The following is a 24,217-nucleotide window of genomic DNA, read 5'->3' as shown; positions in this document are numbered from 1 at the left end:
CCCGAGCGAAGTATTTCTCCAACTTTGCACTAGAATCTACATTTTCATTTCATCCAATTGATTTACATTAAAAAAAAACAAAGCCTTCGAATGCATTTATTACTGCCCTTAATAAAAGAGAAAAACGTTTCTTCGGCACTCAGTTCAGGAGGTTTGACTTGCTGTCATCTAGATGGCGCCACAGTATGTTATGCTTCTCGTGCGCTACGCTAGTCAGTCCCAAACACCGTGCTCCCAACTAAAACTGTTATGACGACGGGCTGCAGTGCGCGCAAGGTGCGCCCGTAGCACGCGCAAAGCTTTTGCGGACGCACAGCTAATACTGTCTAATTTCACCATAGAGAGCATTTCACAAAATGACGTCCGCCATTTGCCTGCCGCCGCTGGCTGAGGTTTGGCTTGGCTTGGACTCGTGGTGGATAGCAGTGATCAACACGTTATTGAAATGAGGATGAAGATTTTAAAATCGATTTCCATTAGCAAAGAAATAATTCTTGGAACGTATTGAAGCATACATCGAAATTTTGTATGCTGTACTCTCTTTCCATCGCAATCGCTATCATTTGCAAATGACATTAGTTTTTGCCGTGTAGCAGCGCGCAGAAAAAATGACATTAAGTCGGACAAATGTCATTCGATGAGAATGACATTAAATTTGCCGTGTGGCAGGGGTATAAGAAGGGTGCATTGCGGGGAAACGAACCACGGAGTACGAGTTGAGGGTGCATTGAGGGGAAGTGAACCACAGGGGACAAGTAAAACGCGTCCCCACACAACACAAAAATACCACCTGCTTTCTAATAAGAAATTAGAGATAAAATGCAAAAAATTAGAGTAACAGAACGGTGCCATTAGTACAGCAGTAGCTGAAACCGCAGGAGTAAATGCACTATACTGCAGCAAGAGCAGAACAGTAATGAAAAAAATAGAAATTCTGCACTTCCGGGTGACAAGTGCCATTAACAGCCTAGCATACTCCTATTTAAATGTTCTCGTGCAAGAACAGAAGCTGTTCTACATGACGGGTGAACAGGCTCTCTCTCTGAAAGGGCACAATGTTTCCTGCAGCTGAAAGCAGCCTTTCGCTGGCAGCCTGCGTTGCTGGGATTGGTATGCAAGTGGTGCCAAAGGGTCTTCAGACTGCGGAAGAAGGGGGTTTTTCAAGTAGACTGCGACTTCATTCTTCACTGTATGGCGTGTACAGTTCCGATGAACTCCGTCAATTCGGTGCAAGCCAATATACGTACATAATGCTCAAACGCCTTATCCATCACATGGCAAGTGAAACTTACATACCTGTCGTTCGCTCGCAATGTCCAACCATTCATTGTGATCGAGAAGGACTGCACTCCACTTGCGAAGACCTCTGTAAGCTTCGTTCGCACTTCTTCTTTTTTGATGCATAAAGGTCGGGAATGATGACCCTCAGAAAAGTCGTTTGTGACAGCACTACGTAATCGTGCATAGCGAGTTTCATCATGTCAAGAAAGCCAGGCTCCTCAACGATGTAGTATGGGCGCATACCGTGTGCAATGAATCGGCCGATCATTGTCATCTGTTGCACTTTTGGTGCTATCACCTTCATTTTGGTGTGGCACATTCTGCTACTGGCGGTTTCTGAACACTCGGCTAGCTCGCCTTTTTCAACATGGCACGTCGTTTGCGTGCTTGACAGTCGTCCTGGTAGGCGTTAAAGGAAGCGGGATGCCGTTTCAAGCGCATTTGTAATGTCATTGTCGTGCCCGTTGGTGCCTTCAAAACGGCCTTGCATTTCGAGCTGCGAGCCTCATTTTCGAGGGCAGCTTTGATGAAGTAGCTCCATATTGGATTGTCTTTTGTAGACGCACTGGCCGTGGTGCCAAAGATCGAACCAGTGGTCGAACGGGTCGAATGTCGAACACCAAGCTAGACAAACATGTTCGGCGCACCGACTTGCCACTTGCGTTACTTGCGTTTCTGTAGTTTAGGATCCTCGCTTCTTGGCTTGGATTGCGTCTTCTTTTCGATTGCATCGTTGTCGTGTCAGTGGGACTGCTGCGTCCAAAGAAGTTAGAAAGGCACATAGGTTGACCACACCTCCGAGCAGCACTGGCATCATCGCACCATCGCACCTCCAAGGCTTCCATTGCACAGACAGGCTGGCCGTATTATCGGGGACAGAAGTGTTCTGGACGCGCCGCCAGTGGCTGGAATGCATCGCCGTCACCTGGTGGCCAGAAACTGGCACGTCTGTTTCGCTGTCCGGGAGGTGCTTGTATGGAAACTTCTGCTCTACTTTGCATCTCTTGGGCTTAGTGCGACAAAGTGCCCACTCTACGAGTCGACAAACTGGTGCTCTTCCTGGCCTTTTCCGCCACTCTGACAAGGCATGTCGCATGCTGCATTTCTTTGCATTGCACCGGCGGCTGCTGGTTGCCGGAGCGTTGCTTTGCTTATCACGCCAAAGGGTAACGGAGTGGATTCCAAGAGAAGGCAAGCGTAGCAGGCAGCGGCAGAAAGTTAGGTGGGCAGATGAGATTAAGAAGTTTGCGGGGATACGGTGGCCGAAACTGGCGAAGGACAGGGTTAATTGGAGAGACGTGGGAGAGGCCTTTGTCCTGCAGTGGGCGTAGTCAGCCTGATGATGATGATGATGATGATGTACAAAACTCTAGCGCTGCACACGAAACATTTTTTGCACCGCTTGCGCTTCCTGACAAAATTATCCCTGATAGTACCTCCGACCAGCACTGCCAGCATCGCGCTGCCAAAAATTCTCTGAGCCTCCAACATACTGGAGTGCCGGAGTTGTGGCGACGGAGTGTGGCACACCACTGAAGACGGTGCACAGCGCTGATCACTACGGCGTTTCGTTCCCATCAACGTGCAAGCAGTCAAAATTGCAAGAAAAGACGCCAGTCATAGATGGATATAATCATTTCGCTCTACTAAAGTTCGGCAGTCATGTTTTGTGTCTGCAGCCTCCTCGATGCCGAGCGTTAATGGCAGAAATCCTCCATGAGTACACAATAAGCACGGCATTATCACACGCTAAACATTCTCTTCCCATTGATGTAAGTATACAATTCAGAGTCCCTGCACTGCCGCTGAATTTTTCGTGTCTCCGCGGCTATTATAATGGCATGTTTCAGTGCTGCCGAGAACAGTCGCCCATGTTTGGTACGCATGATTAATCGCATGACGGAGTGAAGGGGCTGCTGCTGGGGCTGACTGGGGCTAGACTGCGTGTTATTTCCGGTTGGGCTGCATGCTTATGTTCGCATCTATCCTATCAGATAACCTTTTCCGCAGCTCTCTTGAAAAAAAGGGGGGGGGGGGGGGGGGGGGGAGAGGGGCGTCAAACCCCTTCTGCAGTAAATATGCTGTGACGTTGCATCGGATGCAACTAGTGATCCGATGAACACGGCCAAGTGGTGCCCCTGTTCGACTACCTGCGGTGTCTGAGCTCGTCGATAACGTCACCGCCAGCCAGGGTATATAAAGGGTTCGCTGACAATAAAACTGAGGTTTCTTGGTTTGGAGCTTACACGATTGTCTGCTGTGTTCTTCCTTCAGCGCGTCTGCCTCAACACAGTGGCAGCGACGCGACTTAGGGCAGCCTTAGTGCGGAGGCTCGAAGACGGCCAGAACGCAGGATCTGTCGCAATAGCATGTCGCAATTAGTTTGTAGCTAGGTTTGCACCCTGACGTGGCTGTGATATGCATATTGATTGACCCCCGAGCTTTGAAAGCACGATAAAAAAAAAGCCATCTAGGCAGCAGTGCTTGAAACCGAAACCACATAAAGCAAGTGGGCAAGCGTCCCAGAAACACTATTCGTGCGAGACGAATTTCAAAGTGAATGTCATGAATACCGTGCTATTCAATCGAATATTTGAAATTATCGAATATTCGTGCACCCCTAATTATTATACATGAATTACTATGTGGAATTCTCCTACGACCATTAAATAATTTGTAATTGAATTTATTTTTCATGCTGTTTCGGTTTCAACAGCTGACCAATGACTGTGACATCAAAGTGTGGTTTGAGGTCATGTAAGGTATGGAAAAACTGCAATATAATCGCTACCTCTACATTTATTGTCATTCCAGCTTTTTAGGAAGGCTGGCTTCAGTACTGTAGCGAATGAAAAATGATGAAGCAGCAATTATATTGGCATTTTTCCATGCCTCATATGACGTATAACGACTCATTGGCATCACAGTCATCATTCGGCTGTTGAAACTGAAACAGCGTGACAGAAAAATGAATTTATAAATTGTTTAGCAGTTGCAGGTTAAAAGGAGATGGTGATTTATGCATAGTGGTGTCTTCCACATCAGTATAGAGAATAAAACATGCCACCAAAATCAAATGTCTATACTCCTTTAAGAATAGGCTTTTTGATTTGATTGATTGATTTGATTTATTTTTCATTTAAAGAAAATGGTGGACACTGAGGCAAACAGCTGCATGAAGCAACTTGAAAGGCCCTCAGTCATAGTACAATGGCAGCTGCAGAGGAAACACAGGCACAGTTTCTTATAGCACTGTTAACGGATAATCAGGTTAATAAGTTAAACAACCTGATAAATTTAACAAAAACTTGATAAACTTAAACAACAATTGATCACACACTCATGGGAAGATATTGGTATATGGTTTTGTGGTTGTGTATGTGTATGTTGTGTATGTGTATGTGTAAATTGTGTATGTTGAGTGCAAGAGTTTAAAAGTTTCTTAAAGTCGGTTAGTGAGAGATTATATCACTTTTTTGAGCATAGCATTGTCAGCGGTGGAGCTCACAAGAACCAATATTGAATAATTAGCTGTTTAACTTTTAACTTTATGCTTGTTATTTATTGAAAGGCGTGCACAGTGCGATGTTAGTGCAGGTCAAAGAACACCACGTGGTCAAAATTTCCGGAGCCCTTCTCTACGGCATCCCTCATAGCCTGAATCGCTTTGGGACGATAAACCCTCATAAATCAATCAATCGAAATGCAGATACCGTCATGCTGTGGCCCAGCAATCGGATGTTGTGAGCGAAAAATGACGATAGTTTAGAAGAACTTCTTGTTGGGCAAGTTGGTGCATTGCTTGAAGGAACCTAGTTGCGCTATAAAAAAGACAAACACAGGAAAAAGCCAAGAGACAGACAGAGCGCAAACTATCAACTGAGTTTATTTGTGTGAAAGTGCCTTATATAGTCAGAATCACAGCATAAGAACAAGGGGAATGAGAGAAGGGTACAGCCAATCAACTCCTGGTCAACAACAGGTGCGCAGAAAATGGTTTTCCTTATTGTACAGTTTTACAGAAGTGTCGCTTACACATTTATCACCGTTTTCTTTAATGTGATAGGCCTCCAAAATCTCCCGCGCTGTTTTGTTTTTACTTCTTCCTAGTATTTTTATCTGCTTAAGCAGAGGCTCGCATCCACTGCAAGCAAGGCAATGAGCAGGCAAGTTTGCTCCTTCTTTATTCCGAATGGATCGGGCATGTTCCCCTGCGCGTTCATTCACGCATCGGCCTGTTTGGCCCACGTAGGCGCCTCCACACTTCAGTGGGATTTCATACACCACTCCAGTGGCACATTTCACATACTTTTCGGCATGTTTTATGTCGCATCCACTGCCTCTAGCTCCTTGGTTCCCGGTTCTCGGGCACAAGGCTGCGAGTTTCCGTGGGGCAGAAAAAACAACAGGGACGCCATGCCTCTTGGCCACTTTTTTTACGTTGTGCGCCACTTTGTGTATATAAGGCAACACCACGATCTTCTTTTTTGGCAGCGGCTCATCCACACTACCTCGATTTCTTCTTTTTATCTTCCTGAGAAGATTCTCGGCCACGGCTGATATGACGTCGCAGGGGAAGCCGGCTGAAAGCAACCTTTCAATTTGATTATTAAAACTTGTATGCATTGCATGCGGGCATGACTTGCTAAGAGCGGATTCCAGGCACGAGCTTGCAATTGCTCTTTTGACTGTCTTCGAATGCGCGGAATCATACGGAAGCAACTCTTTCTTTGCTCTTGGGGCATAGTGCCAGCAGGCGTGTTGCGAGCCGAGGTTCAGGTTAATATCTAAAAATTGCAACGACCCACTAGAAGGAAGCTCATGCGTAAAGGTCAAACCTCGCCCATACTGTCTAAAGGCAGTTAAAATCCTACTCACTGAATCAGTGTGGGTCAAGGTTATTTGTTTGGATAAAACAATCAAAAAATCGTCCACATATCGAAAACACTTACATACCCCCAGACTAGTAAACTCGTCATTTAGGGAACGGTCAATGGCAGCTAAAAATATGTTACTAAGAACAGGGGCGACGCAAGAACCGATACAAATTCCTTGTTTCTGAATGTAAAAGTTGTCTTTAAAAGATATGAAGGTGGCTTGCAAATAAAATTCGAGCAATGACATGAAGCTATCAGCTGATACACCAGCCGAGTTTTGGAAGCCTATTAACCCACTTCTTTCAATGCAATCTCGGACAGCAACAAACAACCCTTGATGCGGCAATGAATAAAACAAATCCTCGACATCTACTGAAAAGGCGTAGCCGATATGGTCATTGGAGTTGAAAAAGGTTACAACATCAGTCGAATTCTTTGTAAAAAAGGGGTCCTCAATTTGTAAAGCATTAAGGTGCTTCAGTAAATACTGGCTTATTAAGAAGAGGGATCATGGCAGTTCTTAATAAGCCAGTATTTACTGAAGCACCTTAATGCTTTACAAATTGAGGACCCCTTTTTTACAAAGAATTCGACTGATGTTGTAACCTTTTTCAACTCCAATGACCATATCGGCTACGCCTTTTCAGTAGATGTCGAGGATTTGTTTTATTCATTGCCGCATCAAGGGTTGTTTGTTGCTGTCCGAGATTGCATTGAAAGAAGTGGGTTAATAGGCTTCCAAAACTCGGCTGGTGTATCAGCTGATAGCTTCATGTCATTGCTCGAATTTTATTTGCAAGCCACCTTCATATCTTTTAAAGACAACTTTTACATTCAGAAACAAGGAATTTGTATCGGTTCTTGCGTCGCCCCTGTTCTTAGTAACATATTTTTAGCTGCCATTGACCGTTCCCTAAATGACGAGTTTACTAGTCTGGGGGTATGTAAGTGTTTTCGATATGTGGACGATTTTTTGATTGTTTTATCCAAACAAATAACCTTGACCCACACTGATTCAGTGAGTAGGATTTTAACTGCCTTTAGACAGTATGGGCGAGGTTTGACCTTTACGCATGAGCTTCCTTCTAGTGGGTCGTTGCAATTTTTAGATATTAACCTGAACCTCGGCTCGCAACACGCCTGCTGGCACTATGCCCCAAGAGCAAAGAAAGAGTTGCTTCCGTATGATTCCGCGCATTCGAAGACAGTCAAAAGAGCAATTGCAAGCTCGTGCCTGGAATCCGCTCTTAGCAAGTCATGCCCGCATGCAATGCATACAAGTTTTAATAATCAAATTGAAAGGTTGCTTTCAGCCGGCTTCCCCTGCGACGTCATATCAGCCGTGGCCGAGAATCTTCTCAGGAAGATAAAAAGAAGAAATCGAGGTAGTGTGGATGAGCCGCTGCCAAAAAAGAAGATTGTGGTGTTGCCTTATATACACAAAGTGGCGCACAACGTAAAAAAAGTGGCCAAGAGGCATGGCGTCCCTGTTGTTTTTTCTGCCCCACGGAAACTCGCAGCCTTGTGCCCGAGAACCGGGAACCAAGGAGCTAGAGGCAGTGGATGCGACATAAAACATGCCGAAAAGTATGTGAAATGTGCCACTGGAGTGGTGTATGAAATCCCACTGAAGTGTGGAGGCGCCTACGTGGGCCAAACAGGCCGATGCGTGAATGAACGCGCAGGGGAACATGCCCGATCCATTCGGAATAAAGAAGGAGCAAACTTGCCTGCTCATTGCCTTGCTTGCAGTGGATGCGAGCCTCTGCTTAAGCAGATAAAAATACTAGGAAGAAGTAAAAACAAAACAGCGCGGGAGATTTTGGAGGCCTATCACATTAAAGAAAACGGTGATAAATGTGTAAGCGACACTTCTGTAAAACTGTACAATAAGGAAAACCATTTTCTGCGCACCTGTTGTTGACCAGGAGTTGATTGGCTGTACCCTTCTCTCATTCCCCTTGTTCTTTTGCTGTGATTCTGACTATATAAGGCACTTTCACACAAATAAACTCAGTTGATAGTTTGCGCTCTGTCTGTCTCTTGGCTTTTTCCTGTGTTTGTCTTTTTTATAGCGCAACTAGGTTCCTTCAAGAAAAATGACGAGCGTGGCTCTGGTGCCCAGAGAGAGGAGGGCCACCCAGGTCACGTGACCTTGCACCATGGAAGGATGATTGGTCACTTGGGAAGAGCAGCCTGGACCACACAAGGCACCAAGAGGGGCGTGAGGACTCCCAGGGATCTGTGAATGTAAAGTCGAAAATGACCTTCTGCATATAGTGGAATTAACCAGTTGAGCTATCACACCTTGCCTCTAATGCTCCAATTTTGTCTACATCGTACTATTGTATAACGCCAATGTTAGGTCAATCCTTCAATATGCCTGCACGATTTGAGATCCATTAGCAGTGCGAGGTAAAGCCAAATTAGAAAGGGTTCAGAACTTAGCTGCTCAGTTTGTGTCAGGGATTTACAGAAAAGATATCTGTGCCGAGACTTTGAAAGAAAGACTGCAATGGGATTGTTTGGAAATCCGTCCACGTAAGTTGAGACTCAAGTTTTTACACGCGATTTATCATTGTTCTCTTGGCATTGAAAGAGCGAAGTATATACTGGCAGCTCATTATATATCTGACCGCGTAGACCACAGTTTCAAAGTACGGGAGATTGCCTCAAAAACTGATGTATTTCGATTGTCTTTTTTTTCCCAGAACAATACGCAATTGGAACAAATTGTCTTCAGACACTGCTTGTATTATGTCTAATGATGTTTTCTTTTCTACCTTGTACACCATTTTACGAGGAGTGAGCAGGGGCGGTAGAAATACTCTCCAACACGTGTGCTGCGCGACACCCCACTGTTGCCGTCCTCCGCTGGGCTGATAATACAGCACGCGTAGCAACGTGCGGCCGCGTAACCACCGTTCAATCGCGTGTTTGCGTCTACACAACAAAAGCAACAATGCTGTACGAAGCACCAACGTCATCTAGGCATCAATGTTTTATTCCCGATTGCGACATTTGTCAACGGAATAAAAAAAAAAACGCGCCGGTATGCACGCGTTCCATGCAATGCGAACGCCTCAGGGCGTCTGCGATGTCTATTTCTTCCCTGCTTTCCCGCCGGCTCTCGAGTTGCATTGACAGTGGGCATAGTTGTTGAACAAAAAATACTTGCGCCAACAACAAGCTTACGCATCAGCGCACTTTGTGAACGAAATGCATGCCGAAACAAACCCACTGCCCGTGCTTAATATCGGGCGTGGAACGAAGCGCAGCGCCTGGCTTGCCAAACTATACTCTGTGCATAATTTTAAGAGGTCAAGTTTTTGGACGGGTTTGACAAAGCTGTTTTATTCAGGAGCACACGATGTAAGGACCTCACAAATTTGGCCACAACTTTGTTCCGCCTCCCCACATGTTCGCCAATATCGGGAGCGTGTGGGCATTGCCACCTGAAAAACAAAAACAAAAAACATGTCATTAGTTCAAAAACTAATTTTTCACAGCATGGCATGAATGGACGCGGTGACAAGGACTTTTACCCAACTGCAAAGTGGGCAAAAATGGAGCCACGACAACGTAAGAAGAAAAACACACGGTATGCATGGGACGGTAAATTTTGCCATGCATTGTAATAAATTACTCGACGGAAATCACATCGAATGCACTGTAAAAAAGTCCACTATGCATAACCGTACCAGAGAAACAACAAATGCAACCACAGTGCCCCTACCCGATTGAGATTGGAATTCTCGAACAGAGGTACGGCGATTCCGCCCGTCAGTAAGTCGGTAATAGCATTCCATTGCCGTGCCAATCTATAAGACCGTGTAATTACACATATTCTGTGATTTGTGAGCCAGTGAGTACTGGCGAGCGCGGAGTAGGCGAGAATGCGAATTGCTTTTAGTGAACTGGTTTGTATTGCTCGTAGGAACAGCCTTACGAAAGCGGCAGGAGGGGCCGGATTTCAATTCCATCGCGCGTATCTCCCCAAACAAACACTGCAATGATCAGACGTGGATTCATTTTGGTCATGTACTCGCTGTTGTTTCCAAAATGTGCAATTTATGAACGGGGTACTCTGTCGCAAACTCTGCTTCTAAATTGTCACACTCGCCATGGCCAAGCAGGCAGCGAGAGCGTTCATGAGAAACTTACGAAAAACTAGCTATTCAAGTGCTCTTCGCGATGTTGAGACTGAACACACGTTGCTAGCATTTTTCCAACATGCAACACCATGCCACGTTTGCCCTAGAGGCAACCGGCAACAGAACCTACACGCGTCAGCTGCGAGGATAGCACTCATCGATACTGATCGTCCGCTCCGTCGAAGAATGGTCGCCTGCTCCCGGTTGGTTGTTGCAGGCGCTAATAGCATAACACACACGTAGATGAACACGAGGCGAACCCCCAAGCACAATTTCTAGGCCTGGCAGGAATAAAACGGGCGGATGACACTTCCACAGATCACACATTCTTTCGTCTGCAGCCCATGGGCCACAGATTATCAGCCCACGATGGCGTCGGCGGTAGGCGGCGCTCGAGTGAAACAAACATGGCGGCGCCCAGGTATCGAAACTAAAATCGTGTATAATAACCATTTCAGTTTCGTGGTTCTGTGAAATTTTATCTGTTTTTGTTTTTCTTTGTTTTGATGCAATTTTTTATTTTACTTGTTTCCGTGGCTGACACTGCTTAGTTATGTTTGTTTTTATGCTCCCAACTTTGATCTTCGGGATTTTTGATTACTGTTCGTCCCTTCGTCCCCCCCCCCCCCCCATAATGTTATGCCCCCTGGGGCCCTTAAGCGTAAATAAATGATGATGATGATGATGTAACACACAAGAAAGGAATATTAGCTGCTGGATGGGAGATACTGCTGCTCCTGACAGTTGATTGTGCTTGCCCCCCCCCTTAGGACGAGGGCCTGGCTGTGCGGTGCATTGGCGAGGGTGGCCGGGAGGTGTTTGCCTTCGCCCTGGGCCCCTGCCAGCTGGAGGAGGAGCCGGAGGAGGAGGCTCCCCCCCTGCCTGCAGCCCCCCCACGGGGGGGGTCGTGGCATTCCTGTGCCATCTGCCTGGAGGATGTGGCCGATGAGCAGCTGCACGTGCACCCCTCGTGCCAGTGCCTGCTGTGCCACAGCTGCCTCGAGGTGGGTGCTCCCTCTGCCAGCTCTGGCATGCCTGTGTCAGAGCCCAGGGGACATTGCTGCCCAAAATACATGAAGAAAGATTCGAACCAATGCTGGCTCTAGCGGAGCAGCTTTGTTTTGTGGTGCCTCGGACCACTTGTACACCTTCTCAGCCGTGCGCTGTGCCCAGTGGTTTGCATGTGGCATATGAAGCCTCGACAAAAGCTAGCTGCTGTCACACATTTGAAAAGAAAATGTACTGGCAGGATACCGAGACAAAGGCACTGGAAAGGAGGGTTGCAGGTCTAGAACAGGCGGATAACAACAGTGGAGTCGTGCAAGCTTGGTTCCAGTAAAAAATTCCTGAGCATGAATTTCCAAGTCAATGTCAGCACTTGCAAGTACAGTTAAAGTAAATGTAAGGAACCTACATGTAGCGAATTCCTCAATTTTACCATGTTCCTCAATTCCCCAATGCCGCCCCCATTGAAGCGCATGTATTTGAGACCTCTGTAATGGAGGTGTTGCGCCGGTTGACCTTGATGTAACAAACTCGCTACACCGACTGTCTGTTAGCTTATGCTGAGTTACGAAATTTTGCAGAAAAGGCATGAAGTGACATGAGAGGAACGCCTACGACTGCTACGGGCGACCACAGTTGACTCAGTGCTCCAGCACTGTTGGCACAGCTTTCGCTGCTTTCGCTTTTGGGTTATGAGCAGTTCATGTTCACAAGCAGTGAAAAATACAGGATATAGCAAAAAGAGAAGCGGCACAAACAGTGCACTCCCATCGCTGCCGCATGGTTGCTGGTGTGATTCCAGCACCAACAACTCTCGGGTGTCGGGAGCAGGGACGGCGAAGAGCACCGGCGATGCAAGGCGAAAGTCCGTGCAACAGTGGCAGGCCGGCCAAGAGAGGGAACCTGTGGGAAGAGGCTCCGCAGCCGGTCTGCAGTGGTGCTGTGTACGCTCTCCTCGCCATTGTGAGAGAAGGCGCAGAGAAGGCGGTGGCAGCTGCTGGCATAGTCTTTCTCTGCATATATGAATGACTTTGAGTAAGGGGGTTGTTTTCAAGGTGATTTCACCTGCATTTATTTATTTTGCCCTTATAAAAATGGTCTATAGAGAGTCTATAGACTTCTTATTGACTTCCTATAGATATTGCTTTTTGTCTATTCATAGTCTATAGACTTTTTATAGACAAAAGTCTACTAAAAGTGTGTGGCCATAAATCTATACATTTTCTATAGACTGTCTACAGCATTTGTATTGCCTATAGACGGTTCTCTGGGATTTGTCTATAGAAAATCTAAAACTTTTTCTGTAAGGGTGGTTTCTGTTCTGCATATGAAATAAAACAGCGCAAGGGACGGGACGAAACACGAAGGAGCAAAACACAGACACGGGCGCTGACTAACAACTGAAATTTTATTTCGATGCAGGACACATATGTAAGGTACAAAGAGGGGGGGGTGTCCAAGGCGATCCTGCACAATCACCAAAACAGTGTAGTCACGTCCAAGGGTGAAAACGATAAAAAGGTGAAAGGCCGAAAAAGACAAAAAGCGATAAAAAACCACGGTGTAAGAAGCCGGGACGGAAAGTGAAGCCGATGAAAACAGATATATACATAGCCAAAAGGCAAAAAACGGCGTTAAACTAACGGTGAAAATGGGACTAAAATCGCGGCACAAGGTGATTAGCAAAAATGACAGAGAGGGGCATTTAGAAAAGGATTAAACATTTACCCTGCCTCTAAGAAAATCCAATTCTTTTTGCGACAAGCACAGGGAGGGTGTGCTCACACATTGTTCCTTTGCGTTGTGGATTTCGAACGCTTCTGCGATTTCCCTGGATATCCTGTGCCGTCCTCTAGCAAGAATTGTGCAGCGATTGAAATCTGGGGAACAGGTTTCGTCCGGATCAACATCCTTACGTTTGCACTTTTTGGAGTGCTTGGCAAGGTGCCCAGAAATTGCGATACTGTCTACATTGTTCCTGTGCTCTTGAAGCCTAATGTTGAGGCACCTGCCTGTTTGGCCAATGTATCTCTTCCCACAGGATACGGGCAGAGAGTAGACGACGCCGGTTTTGCAGGGGACGAGTTGTTCTGCATGAGTCTGCCCACACCCACGGGCGATCAGAGGTTTGTTTACCTTCGGGCAGAGGGTGGAAAGCTTGTTTGGCGCTGAAAAGACGATGTCAACCCCTGAACGTTTCGCGACTTTTTTGAGGCGGTGGCTGACCTCATGAATGTAGGGCATTACGACCACTCTTCTGTTCTCCCTGTTGGACGCCTCCTGCGCGTCATGTGACTACACTGTTTCGGTGATTGTGCAGCATCGCCTTGGACACACCCCCCCCTCTTTGCACCTTACATATGTGTCCTGCATCGAAATAAAACTTCAGTTGTTAGTCAGCGCCCGTGTCTGTGTTTTGCTCCTTCGTGTTCCGTCCCGTGCCTTGCGCTGTTTTATTTCATTATGCAATACCAACTATCCCGGCATCTTGCACTTATGTTCTGCAGTGTCCTTTCAAGTTTTCTCGCAAAAACTGCGCATAGCGAAAACCTGGATGTAACCAAATATTCCGGACTTTTTCACTTTTGTTATATCCAGGTTAGTAGTAGTAGTAGTAGTAGTAAAAGACTTTTAATCGACCATAATTTACAGGCCGAGCATGTCGACCGCCTGGGCGACCAGAAGCCGCTGTCCTTCTTCCCCTTCAGCGCCAAGCCAGTCGAGCCAGGTGGTGATGGATAGAGAGGGTGGGGGGAAGGAACCCGACTGCTGAGCAGCCGGGCAATAGAAGAGGCAATGGGCCAGGTCCACATAGATACAGGGGCAGTTGGGACAGGAAGGGTCCGATCGGTAGCGATAGAGGAAGAGGCGGGACGGGGTGATAACTGCATTCATCTGAATGTGCCGAAGAAGGCGAGACTCCGGCACCGTGAGTGATGGATGATGGGGAGGGTAAAGGCGTTTGTCGAGGCGGAGCTCAAGGTAGACCTCTTTTATGGTGCGGCGAAGGGTGAGTCTCCCACCGTCCTCCGAGGGCTTGGGCCAGGGGATCAACGGTGCCCGGAAAAGTGTGTCGCGGGCGAGCTGATGGGCCAGCTCATTGCCGTCAATCCCTGAATGCCCAGGGACCCAGCGGAGGAAAACGATGGAAGGCTGCAGTGCGGAGACCGCTCATTCGACCTCCTGTTGGAGAGAAGGGGTCAGGGTGCGTTTCTGTATGTGGTGTATAGCGGCTTGTGAGTCCGAATAGACTGTGTACTCTTGGAGAGAGGGAAGGAGGGAAAATGACTGGAGGGCATGCGCAATGGCGAGGACCTCGAGGGACAATGCGTCTGGAGGGTGAAGATACGGCCCGCTGGTGTGGGTTTCAGGAGCAGGGAGGTGTGGATGGTACAGGGCGTAGCCGCAGGAACATCGAGGAGCCACGAAGGAGGCATCCGTGTAAGCTACACCCTGGGTATCAAAGAGAGGGGAATGGTGCTGTGCGGCCGCATGACGACGTCCGGCGTGCAGGACGGGGGACATGTTGGTCGGGAGGGGAAGGATAGGAAGATTGGGGGCGTGGGTGGGCATAGGAGAGGTAAACGGGGAGATTGGAATGGGCGAGATACCCGCTTGAGTCAATAACCACTGACCCTGACGGGTAAGGGAAAGCCGGGCAAGCTGCGAGTCACGATGGAGACTGAGAAGAGAACGAAGAGGATGGAAGAGGCCTGTGGCAAAGAGCTTAGTGGTAGAGGTAGTGATAGGGAGGTTGAGAGCTGCCTTGTAGAGGCCCACAAGGGCAGTCTCGAGAGCGTTAAGTTGAGTCTGAGTGAAGGAAGCGTAGGGTGCAAAGTACAAGACCTTGTCGAGGGCCAGCGCGTGGGCAACTCGGCACGCGTGAGCCTCGTGGAGACCTGAGCGTCGAGTGACCACGCGCCGCAGGAGGTGAGTTACAGAGTGGCAGGTGGTGACAGCGCGGTGGAGGGCTTGCACATTCTTAGCCGCATGCAAAGGGAAGCCAAGAACTTTGCACTGTGTGACGACAGGAATGGGAGAGCCAGAAAGGTGGAGAGAGGCGAAGTGGTTGTGTGAGCGCTGGTAGGAGGAATGGTTGAGAAGGAGAAGCTCGGATTTCTCAGGAGCAGGAGAGAGGCCAGCGGTGGTAAGAAAGGAGTCGATGAGATCTAGGCCACGTTGCAGCGTGTCCTGTACGTGACCGGGAGAGCCAGATGAACACCAGAGAGTGATGTCATCGGCGTAAAATATATGATGCAGGTCGGGAATTTCAGCTAGCTGTGAGGCGAGAGGTGCCATAGCGAGATTGAAAAGGGTAGGAGAGAGAACAGCACCTTGAGGAGTGCCTCGGGTGAGGTTGTAGGGGTCGGACAGATAGGTGTCGACTCGAAAGCGAGCGACACGTTTAGAGAGGAATGAGCGGATATAACAGTACATGCGGGAGCCACAGTCTAGGGAGGCGAGTTGGGAAAGGATGTGGTCGTGGCAAACACCGTCGAAGGCCTTGCGAACATCGACGGTCACAAGTGCGTGAATTTGAGTGGGGGTAGGTGACAGAAACGTGTGCTGGAGAACCAGAAACATGTCCTGTGCACAGACGTGGCGTCGGAAGCTGATGGATGAGAGAATGAGGGAAGAACTCCCTCGTCTCGAGAAAATTAGAGAGGCGAGTCAGGGCCATTCGCTCAAGGGTCTTACCAACACATGATGTCAGGGAGATTGGGCGGAGGTTAGAGAGAGAGGGAGGCTTGCCCGGCTTTGGAATCATAGAAATGAGGGAGGAGGTCCAGGAGCTGGGCAGGCAGCCGCTGTCCCATGCATCATTGTAGGTTTTAAGGAGGAATTCTTTGGCGCAGTCAGGAAGGTTGCGAAGTGTGGTGTATGTAATGGCATCCTCACCGGGAGCCGAGCGTGTAGCATTAGCAGCCAGAGCCGATTCGAGCTCCCGGAGAGTGAAGGACTGGTCCAGATCGGGGTTAGGTCCACCTGAGTACACCGGGTAGGAGGGTGCCAGAGGGGGCGGGAGATAGAGAGAGGCGAGCTGATCAAAAACATGGGAGGGAGTTCCTTGAGTGAGGGCTTTAGCTAGAGTGGGAGCAAGGGCAGGCTTAGTGCCAAGGAGGGATTTGAAGAGAGACCATGTGGATCGCGAGTGCAATGCAGAGTCAAGACGGTCACAAAGAGCACTCCAACGAGAGTGCTCGAGGGAGGCACAGTGGGCGACGATCTCGGCCCGCAAAGCAGTGATCCGGGAGGAAAGTTGGGCATTGTGTGGTTGGGAGCGAAAGGAGCGTTGAAGACGTTTACGGCGACGCCATAAACGGAGAAGGTGAGGATCTGGGTCTTGGATTGGGTAACGAGAGCGAACGCGACGGCTACTGGACGTGAGCGCTGCAGAGATGCGCGACGTCCAGTCGTCGTAGGATTGAAAGGAGTCGGCGGCGAGATTAGTGCGAAAAGCATGCCAGTCAGTGTGAATAATCGGATGACAGCGAGGGATGTGGGAGAGAGAGGTGGTGATATGGATGAGAAAGTGGTCACTTAGAAGAGCTTCGGCTGTCACCTGCCAGTGAAAGGAAAGTGAACCCCGAGAGAAAGTGAGGTCGGGTGTCGTAGGGCGTTGTGAGGCAGTGCCCGCTCGAGTAGGAGAGCCAGGAGTATTAAGAAGAGTGAGGTGGCGTTCCTGGGCCAGACAATGGAGGAGGCGGCCGGGTTTGAGAGTTTGTGGGTAGCCCCAGAGTGTGTGAGGGGCATTAAAGTCACCACCAAAGAGGAGATGGGAGGTAGAAGAAAGAGAGTGAAGGAATTTGCCCAGAGCAGAGAATAAAGAGGAAGTGACAGGGGGGTTGTAAAAAGACAAAAGGACGAGTGAGATGCGGGAAGAAGGGTGGTAATAAACCACACCAACTAAATATTTAAGGAGGGTGGAGGGGATGTCAATTTGCTCTACGAGCACGTCACTGCGTACATAAATAGACGCAAGTGGTGTGGCCGTAGTGGCATGGTAGGCGCGGTAGCCTGGGACATTGCGGGCCGTCCGGGTCTCCTGGAGAAGGAGAAAATGAGGTAGGGAGGGGCGGGTGAGTAGATACTGGTGGAGGGGGCCTTATTGTGGCAAAGATTTCGGCAGTTCCACTGCACAATCTCGAGGTCCTCGCCAAACGCCATTATGATAGTGGAGAGGAACGCGATGGTACGCGTTCCTTCTTTTTTGCCGGGGGCAGTGACTCATGGACGGATTGGAGCATAGATGCAAAGGATTCCAATTGCTTTGATTGTGCTTGGAGGGTGGTAAGGATCTGGAGAACCGAAGTTTCCAGCTGAACCAAGCGAGTGTGATGTGCCTGTGTGGTGGTTTCTACAAGGTCAGCCAAAGGGGCGACCTGGGCGCTGGAGGAAGGAGTGGTGAACGTGGCAAGGTGCTCATTTAGCTTGCTAAGCTGGGAGGTAAGAGAGGAGGTGGTTGTCTGGAGGGTTTGAGTCAAGGCATGTATCTGCTGTTGTAGATCGTGGGAAATGCGCTGCTGCTCTTGCTGCTGGCGTTCCAGCATTGCGAGCCGGAGGTCGAAGGAGCGGCTCTCGTCAGTCAAGGATGGAGAGGGTGGTGTAGTGGAAGAGAGGGACGCTGGCACCGAGGATCCTTTAACTATGGCGGCGTAGGAGCCTGGTGGTGACGTGATCGGAGATGATGGAGATTCATGATTAGAGGAGGAGGAGGAGGAGGAGGAGGAGGCGGGGGAGGGGGGAGGGTTGGTGGGTTGAGTGGCCCGGCGCAAAGCTAGGCGTCGGAGGTATGCAGCTTTAGCACACTCGCGTTGCTTAGCAAGGATGAAGGGGCAAGTGGGGTCGAGGGAGGGGTGGGTGTTCACCTGGCAATGAACGCACCAGGGCTGGGCACACACATGAGCGGAAGGGTCAGCGGGTAGAGGAGCAGCACAGCGACGGCACTTGGCCGGAACGCTGTGCTGGGGGCATTGGTGGGCGCGATGGCCTAGAGTGAGACAACGGGTGCAGGTGGGAGGCTTAGGTTTATGAGGACGGCACCGGAAGGCAACACGTTTGAAATAAACAAAGTGGGGAATGACGGTGCCAGCGAACGTTATGAGCACTGATTGAGTGGATCCCATCATGCGAGCAGCGAGAATATCTGTTTTGAAAGATTCCAGGTCATGCATGAGGTCATCAGGAGTGAAGTGGCCCCCGACGTTATGGATGACGCCGAGGCATGAGATGGGAGGATGAGGGGTGTAAGTTTTGATGGTGACAGGCTTACCATGAAGCTGAAGATGCGTGACAGAGAGTAGGAGGTGGGCGGTGAGAGGAGAATGAGTCTTTAGAAACACAAGGCTTTGGGCTGGCCTGGCCTGAAGGGTGATGTCGGCACTGGTCTTCGAGGAAAGTTGTGCAGCGGAGGCGACTGCGGCGAGTACGTCGTAGAGAGGTAGCTTGGGGGTGAGGGTTCCAGGGGGAAGCTGGATGGCAACTGTGATGAGCTCGGCGCGGGGTCGGGCTGCGGTGGCAGGCTTACGGTTGGCACCGATGGTGGTCCAGCCGATTTCCTGGGAAGGAGTGTCGTCTGCCGGGGACGTCGTAAGGTCCATGTCTGGGTCCTCAGCCGGAGTCTCAGTGTGCGACGCGGGTGCCGGGCTGGAGGTCTTGGTGTCAGTGGGACCTTTGGCTGGAGTAGGTGCAGCGGCTCCAGCGGCGGCGACGAACGCAGCCGGCTGCGACGCGTCTATGGCCCCGAAGCTCTTGGCGTCCCTTAGAGCGTGGAGTTGGCTAGGTGTGGACGCTGCGCCGACGACGAACGCTGCCGGTTGCGCCGCGGCCGTCGATCCGGTGCTCCCAGCGTCGCTCAAGGCGTGCAGTGCGGCAGGAATGTGCTCGGTTGCGTGGGCGGCGTTGAACGTACCCGTTTGAGAGACGGCTGTCGACGTGGTTGGAACAGGCCCTGCGGTGGCGGCATCGGTGGGTCTGGGCTGCAGGGGCTTGGTCAGACGCTGCATTGCGGCGGTGTAGGCGCGGCGCGTTAGGTTTAGCGAGGCGCCGCGCCGCTTCACAGTTTTGGAGACGCTTGGAGGGCCAGTTCGGCAGCGGGCCGTGATGCCAATGGTTTCCACGTGCTTCAGGAGCCTTCCTGAAGCGATGGAGTGTAAATCCAGGGGCGGGCGAGGCCCTGGACCAGGCCAGGGGCAGGCTAAAGCAGAGCGCGGTAGGCAGCCAGCTAACCAGGGCGGCGCCACCTAGCGGAATCCTATCCAGGTTATATCCTGTACAGGGCATTGCAGGTGATGGAAACGCTGAGGTTCCACACATCCCTCCATGTGGTGTTGTCTCTGCTTGCAGGCTCCCCTCTGGGGGGAGAGAGATACTCTTCCCGGCGTAGTAGTAGCTCGGCATAGTTGCAAGGCATGCCTGGTTGACAAATACATGTAGGCTAAAGAAAACATGGCGTGGCATGACAAAGGCTGTGGCCAAAGAAAAGGGCTCTTGCTGTGTTTGGCACTTGGCAATATTCTGGTGGTGCCAGAGCCACACAGGTGGGGCTTTAATGAACTGGCACTCCTACTTGCCACCTCAGCTGCCATATTTACTCGCGTTATTTGCACACTTTTTTGTCTTTAAATTAGAGCTTCCAAAAAAAGAAAGGTGCCACTGTATGCGAAAATTTTCTGAACAGATCTTGAAAAACTCTACAAAGGTAACAACATCCCTTTCGGGCGCCACTTTTTCTTTCTATCCAAGTCAAGTATTCTTCCACTTCAATATTAAATTTAGGCCCCAAGAAAGATAATTTATTAGTTTTTCTGTGCAGAATTTTTAGGGTTGATATTCTAAAGGGATGTGCAAAACGTGCCACAAAGTGTCAATATAGTTGATTAAAATAGCAAAATCTAAATGCCAAGAATTGTGATGTAAGCACCTGAATGACCACAATATCAATTTTTATTTCAAAGACACATCTTACACTTGCATTTGAGAAAAAAAGTGATGTTATATCCGGTGGCAGAATCTTATCTGTCCAGGAATTTACTTATTTATTCACAAATACTGCAGACCCTTCTCGGGCCCATGCAGGAGTGGATACAGAGGAGACAATGCAGGGGAACAAGTTAGGTACATATATAATACAAAATAAGAATTCATCATCATAGCGGCATCGTGGTGCCCAATTCAGGGAAACGAAAATAGTGGGTTCAGCACGGAAACAAGTATAGTTACAAAAAATACAAAATGAAAGTCAGCATCATCGTTTTATCATGGTGGCATTACTGATGAATCAATGTTTTTGACATGCTCTATGAATGATTCAACTGAGTTGCAGTTTACAGCAGCCGAGGGTAGTTTGTTCCATCTAGATATAGCCGCTGAAAACAAAGAATATTTATGAGCATTAATATGTCTTATGGGTTGATGAAGTGCTTTCTCGTGGTTAGTTCTCGAAGAGTGACGAAATGGTTCCTGGAGGTAGGTTTCCCTTCATATGTTCAAATTACCGTGATAAAGTAAGAACAGAAATTTGAGTCTTGATGTTGTTCTACACTGTGCCAAGCTGGGAAGATCTGCTCTGTGAAGTAGTGTAGATACGCTGGAATGTCTGGAAAAGTTTGAGTATACAAAGCGTACTGCTAAGTTTTGAATGCGTTCTAGTTTGCCTATCAAATATTGCTGGTGTGGACTCCAAATAATGTCAGCATATTCTAAGGTTGGTCTCACGATCGTTCTATATGCATTAAGTTTTACATTGGGAGGAATAAGGGAGTAATTACTCATTGACATCCACCCGAGCGCAGCCATACGGCTACAGAGGAAAGCTATACAGCTTTCTCAGAAACTTCGTAGTTAAAGAAAAATTTGTCCTGGTCCGGGGTTCGAACCCAGGACCACCACTTCACCGGAGCAGTCGCTCTACCAACTGAACTAACCGCGACAGCAAGCTTATGGTAGGGCGAGAGCGAATTCATCAATAACTCGAAGTGGGAACAGTGTTGGTCAAATGTTTAGGGGAATCCCCCAAGGTGTAGAATTGTAATAAGGGAGTAATTACTCATTGACATCCACCCGAGCGCAGCCATACGGCTACAGAGGAAAGCTATACAGCTTTCTCAGAAACTTCGTAGTTAAAGAAAAATTTGTCCTGGTCCGGGGTTCGAACCCAGGACCACCACTTCACCGGAGCAGTCGCTCTACCAACTGAACTAACCGCGACAGCAAGCTTATGGTAGGGCGAGAGCGAATTCATCAATAACTCGAAGTGGGAACAGTGTTGATCAAATGTTTAGGGGAATCCCCCAAGGTGTAGAATTGTAATAAGGGAGTAATTACTCATTGACATCCACCCGAGCGCAGCCATGCGGCTACAGAGGAAAGCTATACAGCTTTCTCAGAAACTTCGTAGTTAAAGAAAAATTTGTCCTGGTCCGGGGTTCGAACCCAGGACCACCACTTCACCGGAGCAGTCGCTCTACCAACTGAACTAACCGCGACAGCAAGCTTATGGTAGGGCGAGAGCGAATTGATCAATAACTCGAAGTGGGAACAGTGTTGGTCAGATGTTTAGGGGAAGGTGGAGTAGATCTACTGCACCTTGGGGGATTCTCCTAAACATTTGACCTACATTAGGAGGAGCATTGCATAATCTTCTAAGGAAATGCAGCTTTCCTTGGGCCTTACGACATATATTTTTTATGTGCTGTTCCCAGCTTAGATTGCTTGATAGTGTCACGCCTAGGTATTTTATATAATTACTTTTCTCGATTGGGACATTGGCTAAAATGTATGAAAAATCTAGTGGCTTTTTCTTGTTGCTAAAAATTATGCTCTTTGTTTTAGTGGCATTCAGTCTCATTCCCCATCTGGTGCACCAAGACTGAATAGCCGATAGAGATTCATTTATTTTAATCTGATCTTCTATAGAATCTATTACCTTATATACTATGCAGTCGTCCACGAAGAGTCGAATTTGTATCCCAGAGTGAATGCATGAATGGATATCATTGATATAAGTTAAGAACAATAAGGGGGCGAGGAATGAACCCTGTGGTACTCCTGAGTAGACATCCAAGTTATCAGACTCTGAATTTTTCAGTTTGACACACTGTTTACGGTTTTTCAGAAAGCAGTCAATTCATGTAAGGATGTTGTTTTCGATGCCTATAGCCCACAGTTTCGTGAGTAAGTCTTGGTGAGGAACTAAGTCAAATGCCTTAGTGAGGTCTAAAAAAATGGCATCTAACTGGCCCCGTGCTTTAAGTGCATTTGCAATATTGTGCGTTATCTCTGCTAGCTGTGTGGTTGTTGACAATCGCGATCTAAAGCCATGTTGTCGACTGTAGAGAAGGTTATTAATTTCTAGGTGATTAATAACTGCTTTATACATAATATATTTGGGTATTTTACAAGAAGAGCTAGTTAGCGAACTCTTAATTAGCGAACTTAGCATGGATCATCTGCATTTTCTGACGAAGTAAATGTTTTGCAATCTGCAGTCATGGCTTTGAGACAAAAGAGTTTGATAACGCTTGTAAAATTACTTGTTTTTTAAACTCCGATATTAAGCCACTAAAAGAACCTAATGCATCGCCAACAGTCATGAATAAAACCAAAGTGCAGGCTCCACATTGGGCCATTTGCATATGCCAAGCTTTCTGAGGGACAGCTAGCTTTACATCAGGGATGAAGGCTGGCGCGACCTTCGATGCCAGCCTTGAGCCAAGCAGAAGGCAACCTAACTGGCGTTTGTTGCTCTTGTTTTTCACCACCTCCGGAATTGCCTGAGCACTTTCAAAATGGGTAGTCTTGAGTTGCAGTCCTACCACTGAATAAATTGCTCCACTCTTACTGGAACCAGCTCTTGAACTAGCAGGTTTTTTCCGCTTATTTTTAGTAGCACTAAACAACACAAGGACAATGCACAGCACGTGGGAGCTGAACTTTATTTCTGAAAATCACTGAGCCACTGCATAAGCATGCATGAAAAGCGTCCACCAGGGTCCACACACGGGGGGGATATTCAAAATTCCCCAAGTGCACTTTCCCGCATAACAATATTGCCCATAACAGGATGGCTGACCATGTGTTTCCAGCTGAAACAAAGCAAGAAAGACTACTTTTATTGCGAAAGCAATACTGCTGGCACTTTTCTGCCATCGATGGTCGTGGTGCCTCCTTACACAGCGGTGCTCCACGTGACCTTGTGACGTCACGACAGACCGAGAGCCGGGGCCCCAGCTCGCGCCATCGATGGTGGAGGTACAGCATTACACGCCGGCTGCGCCGCTCCACCACGTGACCGCGTGACGTCACGACAGACCGAGAGCCGGGGCCCCAGCTCGCGCCATCGATGGCGGAGGTACAGCCTTACACGCCAGCTGCGCCACTCCACCACGTGACCGCGTGACGTCACAACAGACTGAGAGACGGGGCCCCAGCTCGCACCATCGATGGCGGAGGTACAGCCTTACACGCCAGCTGCGCCGCTCCACCACGTGACCGCGTGACGTCACAACAGACTGAGAGACGGGGCCCCAGCTCGCACCATCGATGGCGGAGGTACAGCCTTACACGCCAGCTGCGCCGCTCCACCACGTGACCGCGTGACGTCACAACAGACTGAGAGACGGGGCCCCAGCTCGCACCATCGATGGCGGAGGTACAGCCTTACACGCCAGCTGCGCCGCTCCACCACGTGACCGCGTGACGTCACAACAGACTGAGAGACGGGGCCCCAGCTCGCACCATCGATGGCGGAGGTACAGCCTTACACGCCAGCTGCGCCACTCCACCACGTGACCGCGTGACGTCACAACAGACTGAGAGACGGGGCCCCAGCTCGCGCCATCGATGGCGGAGGTACAGCCTTACACGCCAGCTGCGCCGCTCCACCACGTGACCGCGTGA

General features: G+C 49.0%; 1 protein-coding gene across 7 annotated transcripts in view; it reads left to right on the top strand.

Annotated features, from left to right (window-relative positions):
- The window catches only part of LOC149345339 (uncharacterized), a 154,996-nt gene that overhangs the window by 78,272 nt on the left and 52,507 nt on the right, over positions 1-24,217 (top strand). For all 7 annotated transcript variants that reach the window (XR_016283273.1, XM_089546591.1, XM_089546589.1 and 4 more), the window contains one exon: positions 11,083-11,316. Coding sequence is in view for 6 of the 7 variants with exons in the window: in XM_089546591.1 (XP_089402717.1) it covers positions 11,083-11,316 (234 nt within the window). In the remaining variant the exon portion in view is untranslated. The remainder of the gene's footprint in view (positions 1-11,082; positions 11,317-24,217) is intronic.

Source organism: Amblyomma mixtum, chromosome 5 (assembly GCF_055824585.1).
Source record: "Amblyomma mixtum isolate Tamu chromosome 5, ASM5582458v1, whole genome shotgun sequence".
NCBI classification, from domain to species: Eukaryota; Metazoa; Arthropoda; class Arachnida; order Ixodida; family Ixodidae; genus Amblyomma; species Amblyomma mixtum.
Note: the sequence above shows the minus strand (reverse complement) of the source record. Positions and strands in the feature narration are given on the sequence as shown.